Source organism: Brachycentrus maculatus, unplaced genomic scaffold (genome assembly GCF_059751285.1).
Source record: "Brachycentrus maculatus isolate JH-2025_06_01 unplaced genomic scaffold, ASM5975128v1 h1tg000324l, whole genome shotgun sequence".
Taxonomy (NCBI): domain Eukaryota; kingdom Metazoa; phylum Arthropoda; class Insecta; order Trichoptera; family Brachycentridae; genus Brachycentrus; species Brachycentrus maculatus.
The window spans coordinates 760,137-768,347 of record NW_028281073.1 but is presented as its reverse complement, the minus strand read 5'-3'; the positions used below and the strand labels follow the sequence as shown (position 1 = coordinate 768,347).

The following is an 8,211-nucleotide window of genomic DNA, read 5'->3' as shown; positions in this document are numbered from 1 at the left end:
AAATGTACTATATCCCAGTAAAAGCGGCATATTTTTAACTTAATATTTACCCACTACAGGGCAGAAAGTGTTGTTTTTGCATTTTGAAGAAAAGGTATTTTTTAATTTTTTTATTAAATATACTAAATATTTTTCGAATGGAGAAGAAACATGCCGGTTTTACCTAAAAAGATCTGTTGCACAGTAAAATGTTCAATAAGTAGCTTGATATTTATTTTTAATACATTTCATTATATTCTTAAACTTTAAAAACGATCTAAAAATCAAGTTTTTTTATGTATGACGTTGTTGAAAGGAGTGAGCGATGCGTGACTAGATGTATGGACGTGAAGGAAACTGTAGCAGTGTATGTCAGGACAGAAGAGTGTATGTAGTCTACGCAATCGGAGGGCATGTATGACTGTATGCAGTAGCGTGCTCAGAGAATTAATAAGGGTAGGGAGTAGAGGTAGGTAGTAAGGTAAGCTAGCTACTGCTTACTAGGGTATATCAGACTCGCACTCCTCTATGTAGGAGCCATGCTGGCTATAAATATCCTGCCTTTGTTTCCAGGGATTGAGTATGAAGTGCACTTTGCTGATTCTGATGGTCGCCGTGAGCCTGGTGGCCTTCATGGCCACCAGGGCGGTTGGCTGCGTCGGCGACCTGCCCATGAGGCCCAGGAGGCCTGCCAGATTTGGGTCCACACAGGAAGTGAGGGACTACGCGAGGAAAATCCAGGAGTTCTACTCCATCATCGGCAGGGGAAGGTAGAACGATTTTCTATACTTTTGAGCTCATTAACCTTAGACCACGGGACTTCATATTGAAAGCTGTCCCGCCGCATTCCCAGATCTGATACAGAAGCATCTAGGCTTCCTGACAGACCTTCTCTTGCGAAGCAAGACTACGGGACTTGTTTCAATGTGCCTAAAGGAGGAATTCACAGAATTATAATTCAGAACGCGGACGTTTGCGCAATATATATATATATATATATATATATATTATATATATATATATATATATATATATATATATATATATATATATATATATATATATATATATATATATATATATATATATATATATATATAATAATAATAATAACCATATCCGCTCCCTAGGTGGAGCATATGGAGTCCACAAACTGTCTCCAGGCTTTTCTGTCGGCTGCCAGCTCCCTTGCATCCTCCCAAGTCAGATCCGCGTCGCGAAGTTCTGACGAGAACTGCCTACGAATTGTCAGCAATGGTCGTCCTGGGCGGCGCGAACCTGATGCCTTGTAAAAGAGGCAAGCTTGATTAAGGCTCTCAGGAGGCATGCGGAGTACGTGGCCAAGCCAACTGAATCGCCTTTTTATATATATATATATATATATATATATATATATATATATATATATATATATATATATATATATATATATATATATATATATATATATAAATATATATATATATATATATATATATATATATATATATATATATATATATATATATATATATATATATATATATATATATATATATATATATATATATATATATATATATATATATATATATATATATATATATATATATATATATATATATATATATATATATATATATATATATATATATATATATATATATATATATATATATATATATATATATATATATATATATATATATATATATATTTTTTTTTTTTTATCTAAATTTGATTTTTTTTAGATTATATATTGAAAAATTCTTTTAAATAAATTCCTTACCTTTCATTAACTCTTTTCTTTTCTAAATTATAAATATTTATTTCGAAGACTTAACAGTGAGTATTTAGAAAAATGAACCAATAACATCAAATGATGTCTAAACCCATTAATATGTGACTATCTATTAATATGAAAATTTATGTAAAATACTAGTAAAAAAATTTAAGAAATATATAGTCATGACTACATTCTTTACATGTGTTGCCTCAGTGCTCCCCACAAATTTAGAGCCCGTCATACATTTTGCCCTGGCATTACTAATAATTTATTTTTTAATTTTCGTCTTTACAGATATGTAAAATGAGCCTCTGTGGATAATAATCAGACTTCCTAACAATTCAATTTTCAAATTTTGTCTTTACATATATGGAAAGCGAGGATCTACGGCTGAAGCAGACGTCCTAATGATTCGATTTTCAATTTTTGTCATTACAGGTATGGAAAGCGAGCCTCCACGGCTCATGGCATGTCTGGCCGTCAAACACCACCCAAGAAAGCGATGAGACCGTACAATGTATTCGACATGCCCTTGCAGTTCTACTAAGCATTTGATACGAAACCTGGCAAACGTTCTGACAATTCGTCCACCGCTATGAACACTTCAGGAGTCTAAGGAAAACTATAACAAAATAAATAAATATCTTTCAATCTAACTAACTAACCGTCACCCGCTTCCCCCCAGAGAGGATAGAACGCCACTGCACTCTGTCTTTGTCTCCCCTTCCACATTCGTGCATCTCCTCATACATACCCGCCGATCATTCAGACTCCTGACCTTCACACATTCAATTACTTAATATTTATTTATTTATTTCAAAACATATTACATACATAAATCATTAATACATATAATATTCCCGATGAGTAATTTCTATTTCTCATTTTGGGACATGGGATTAAGGTTAACAAGACTGGAACACAAATAATAAAGTTACAAACAAGATTTTTTTTTAAATAACCAAAACTAACACTAATACATGGCAAAATATAAAAATAACAAACAGGTATAATAAATAGGCACAAGAAGCATATTTAAAAGAAATAAATGAGAAAACACAAGGTAAGAAGCATATTTAAAATAAACAAATGAGAAAATGTAAAAAATGATAAAATATAAAAAACGTAAGGTAAAAACAAAATAAGAAAATATGACTTATCACTACATATATCTTTCCATAAAGTACCCTCTCAGATCATAAGCTATAAAATACCTAACTAACCATCACACCGCTTCCCCACAGGGGTAAACAGCGATAATATAACACCACACCACTCTGTCTTTGCGAACAATCTTCTCCCCTTCCACATTCGTTCATCTCCTCATACACACCCCCCGATTATTCCGACTTCTGACCTGACCTCTTTCAAGACTTTAAATACTTGCTCACACCAAATTTTCCTCAATCTTCCCCTGCATCTAATTCCATCCATATTCTTCACATACATCCGGTTTACCGTTCTTCATGTACTCATTCCTTCCACTTATCTAAACTATCTCAATGCACCCTTATGTTAGAAATTACTCAAATTTAAAAATTAGAATATTGCTTAAATTATTCAAAACATAAATGATTAGATACCTAGAATGGAATATAGACGTCCGGGTATTACACGGCCCACGACCTGCCATCGAATGGTTTAAGTGATCACCCTGTGTACGCTTACCATCTTACCCATGATCGACAAACTAATTCACCTACCTACATAAATACTCCCTAGTTTTATATTTCATTTTTAAACGTGCGTCTGAAGTAGATTTTTAAAAATTAACTTATGTAATTTTTAATATAATTTAAAAATAAAATTAATAATCTAGTATAATTTGTAAAATATAAAGTACAATTAAAATGTAAATTTGTTAAAGAAATCACTATAAATATGTTATTATAACTTAATTATATAGTCCGGTTTTGAAGCTATATATATATATTAGTCCGCCTCCGTAGTGTAATGGTCAGCACGCTCGGCTACCGTTCTGGAGGTCCCGGGTTCGATTCCCAAGGGGGGTAAAATAAATATAAGTGATTTTTTCACTGTAATATTTATTCAATATTACCATGGACTTACCTGAAGCGGAGGGCTGATCACCTTTCCTTCATGTGTAAACGATCAAGATAACACTGCGTTTATATGACGCAGTGCCCTATGCACCATTGGGGTGCGGATAAGGGTTTTATTATTTATTATTATTATTATTAAATAAAGAAGCGAAATTATAAAGAAGCGGTTAGCTTCGAAACCGGTAGACATTATAATTAAAATATTTACAGTGATTTTTAAACAAAGTTACATTTTATTATTTATATTCAAAGCATTTACTTTGTGGTCAAACATTTTAATTGATATTAGTAATGTTAGTAAATAACCACTCACCGACTACTTCTGTCTACCGGTTTCGAGACGTACCCGTCTCTTCGTCAGGACATACACTACAATTTAACAATCATGCGAACAACACTACACCACACCCACTTAGTACTATTCACATACACTATCACTACACATGCAAAACATGCAGAGTGAGTTGTTAGTCCCACCATGCTTTTGGGAAACTAAACAATAAAGTAAAAAATGTAATATAATATAAAGGGTCCGCCAAATAACTTTTTTTTTTTGAAAATGCTATAAGTGCTATCGAGTGTAGCTTCGGCTGTGTGGCACGTAGCGCCGTCCTGTTGAAACCAAATGTTGCCAATATCCTCCTCTTCAATTTTTGTGAACAAAAATCCGTTCAACATGGCCCGATAACGATCGCCATTGACTGTAACGGCCACTCCTTGCTCATTTTCAAAGAAAAATGGCCCAATTATGCCTCTGGACCAAAATCCGCACCAAACAGTGACTCGTTTTGGGTGTACCGGCTTTTCAATGTATGCGTGCGGGTTTTCTGTGCCCCAAATACGACAATTTTGCTTGTTTACATACCCGCCAAGATCAAAATGAGCTTCATCCGAAAAGATGATTTTTTTGGCAAAATCGGCATCTTCTGTAAGTCGATCGCAGGCCTACTCAGCGAAGCGAAAACGCATTGGATGGTCAGTTGGCTTCAACTCCTGAACCAATTGGACTTTGTATGGCGTCATACCAAGGTCTTTATGCAAAATTCGTCTCAATGATGTCTCCGAAATGTTCAATTGTTGAGAACGACGGTGAATTGATGTTGATGGCGCTTCACGCACACTTTCTGCCACAACATCGATATTCTCGGGTGTACGCACTGTTTTTGGCTTTTCACGCTTTGGTTTATCGATGAGGATGCCAGTTTCTTTCACTTTTTTCACAAGATAACGAACATACGGAGCTGACGGTGCTTCTCTTCTTCCAAAAACCGTACGCAATTTTCGCACACATTCTGCAACATTACCATGATTTTCAAAGTAATGTCGCAATATTTCCCAGCGTTGTTCAAGCGTATACACAACCATATTCGCTCAGCGGAAGGATAAAACTAATTATCTGTCAAATCAGACATGAGCTAAGTGTTACCATTCACGAAATAAGCACTAGTTGAAAAAAAAAACTTTAGATGGCGGACCCTATATAATATATATTATGTATGTCCTGACGAAGAGACGGGTACGTCTCGAAACCGGTAGACAGAAGTAGTCGGTGAGTGGTTATTTACTAACATTACTAATATCAATTGAAGTTACATTTTAATTATACAATGTAAAATCACAAAGTTAGTGCTTTATATATAAATTATAAATATAATATATCCATACTATCACTAACTCTATATTTTTATAATTTTTTCGGGTTATATATAAGTTTCTCGGGTTGCCCGTACAAGAATTCGCTACATATCGTCTGAATTGACAAAAATCACTAATTATATCAACTACAGTCCAATGATGATAAATTTCATAAGGTAACATATGTATTTTTTGCCGAACAGTTGATATTCGTATATAGAGGTATTGTTTTTTTTCTCTGGAGAGAGGCATATAGAATTTATTAACTCTATCAATTAATATGTATTTTTTAAATGATTAACTCGACAGTCACTTTGTGGTTACATCAATCGATTTTTAATTTTCATTTTCTTGGTACCACCACATTTAAAAAAAACTATTGTGTTTGATAATGTATTGTTTACGTGTTTTGATGCATTCACCATCATTATCAAACACCGTCGAAGCTTACAGGTCATAAGTGGTTTAACTACACTACTTAGTAAATACGTTACCTTTTTGCTTTAATCCCAGGCCAGGTCAGTGAGGGTTAACTATACTGTATAGTAAATAGGTTACCTTTTCACTGTAATCCCAGGCCAGGTTAGTAGGGGTAAATTATACTACATAGTAAATATATTACCTTTTTTGTTGTAATCCCAGGTCAGGTCAGTGAAGGTTAACTATACTGCATAATAAATACGTTACCCTTTATTGTAATCCCAGGCCAGGTTAGTAGGGGTTAACTATACAATATAGTAAATTCGATACCTTTTCACTGTAATCCTAGGCCAGGTTAGCAGGGGTTAACTATTCTATATAGTAAATACGTCACCTTTTTGCTGTAATCCCAGGTGAGGTCAGTGGACGTTAACTATACTATATAGTAAATACGTTACCTGTTTACTGTAATCCCAGGCTAGATCAGTGGACGTTAACTATACTATATAGTAAATTCGATACCTTTTCACCGTACTTAGTAGGGGTTAACTATTCTACATAGTAAATACGTTACATTTTTGCTGTAGTCCCAGGCGAGGTCAGTGGACGTTAACTATACTATATAGTAAATTCGATACCTTTTCACTGTAATCCCAGGCCAGGTTAGTAGGGTTTAACTATACTACACAGTAAATATATTACCTTTTTGCTGTAATCCCAGGCGAGGTCAGTGAGGATTAACTATACAACAAGGTAAATATATTACCCTTTCACTGTAATCCCAGGCCAGGTCAGTGAGGGTTAACTATGTTACATAGTAAATACGTTACCTTTTCACTATAATCCCAGGTCAGGTCAGTAGGGGCTATCTACATAAGTTAGTAAATACTTTTTTTATTTTTTGCTGTAATCCCAGGCCAGGTCAATTGAGGTCAAATAACGTTTTGGTATAAAATTAGATATATATGATATATTTATTTGATCCTTTAAAAAATAAGTCGTTTATTTTTATGATATAGGTTAGGTCCCGAATTTATATTTATTTTAATGTATAAGAATATTTTAAATTATTGTGGTTTTATGAATATTAATTACCTTGATAGTTGATAATTTTAAGGACAATATTTATACTGATAACTTTTTTGTAAATAAACATACATATACCGTCGCATTTAACTACGAGTTTTATTTGTAAATCCCTCATAACTCCCCTCTTTCAGATTTTGTATTCGCCTCCGTAGTGCAGTAGTCAGTGCGTTTGGCTACTGTGCTAGAGATCATGAGTTCGATTCCCAGGGGGGATTAAACAAATACTAAGGTTTTTTGTCCGCCTCCGTAGTGTAATGGTCAGCACGTTCGGCTACTATTCTAGAGGTCCCGGGTTCGATTCCCAGGGGAGGTCAAATAAATATAAGTGATTTTTTCACTGTAATATTTATTCAATATTACCATGGACTGGTACCTGAAGCGGAGGGCTGATCACCTTTCCTTCATGTGTAAACGATCGAGATAACACTGCGTTTATATGAAGCAGTGCCCTATGCACCATTGGGGTGCGGTAAGGGTTTATTATTATTATTAAGGTTTTTTTAATCAGTCTAATATTTTCATATTATTTTTTGACATCTCATCAAAGATGAAGAAGAATATGGAAGTCTAGGCATTTAGGGGGTGACGACCGTCGTGATCGGAGAGTTGCAAAAAGAAGAAATATTATTCTTACATCTTTAAGAGCCAAAAAGCAGTTAATGATGAACTATTATAATCGTAAATATTCCTTAATTTAGAAAAATCTTCATATCAGCCTGTCTGTTGTTTGGAAAACATTTCGTGTCTTATTTGAAAAAGCCTTTCTTGAACCTTAAAAGAGTAAAAAAAAATTATGTAAGAAAGATATCTTGAAGGGACCTAGATGAATAGACAGGGATGAGGTAAAGTCGAAAAAATTTGTTCAATCAAACGAAGGAATGTCGAATATTTGGGATACGAATTCAAACCGATACCAACTTTTGGAAGAAATAATAATAAGAAAAGGTTTAGAAGAGGTATGAAAAGTATGAAGAAGTCCTGTATCCATAACAAAAGAAAGTGGGACCTTTCAACAATTCCACTAGATGTACATCAACTAGAAAAATACAAGACAAAATGCTAAAAACTGCCAAGATTTTCATAAAGGGTTTTCTGCAGATAGGATAGTAAGGATATGGAAAAAAAAGTGAAAAATACATCACAAACACCTACACTAATTAAAATAAATCTTTCTAGAACTCATTTTGCAATTGGCGGGAATCAAACCCGCGACGTTAGTTTCGTAGTCGAGCGTCCACCTAACTACGCGGCGGCGCCTTA

The 8,211-nt window shown here is 34.1% G+C and overlaps 1 protein-coding gene across 1 annotated transcript; it reads left to right on the top strand.

Moving 5' to 3' along the window:
• The first annotated feature begins 551 nt into the window (after nucleotides 1-551).
• On the top strand, nucleotides 552-2,818 carry LOC148304360 (uncharacterized). The gene is made up of 2 exons (XM_088268461.1): nucleotides 552-749; nucleotides 2,183-2,818. Exons 1-2 carry the CDS (start codon nucleotides 562-564, stop codon nucleotides 2,289-2,291), a joined length of 297 nt encoding a protein of 98 aa, XP_088124587.1. The 5' UTR covers nucleotides 552-561; the 3' UTR covers nucleotides 2,292-2,818.
• Nucleotides 2,819-8,211: the final 5,393 nt, after the last annotated feature.

What these genes read in the sequence shown, in the direction of transcription:
- LOC148304360 (XM_088268461.1), top strand. Translation starts at nt 562, where the DNA reads ATGAAGTGCACTTTGCTGATTCTGATGGTCGCCGTGAGCCTGGTGGCC. An exon ending in TCCATCATCGGCAGGGGAAG is followed by an intron (nt 750 to 2,182) that starts GTAGAACGATTT and finishes TTGTCATTACAG; the next exon opens with GTATGGAAAGCGAGCCTCCA.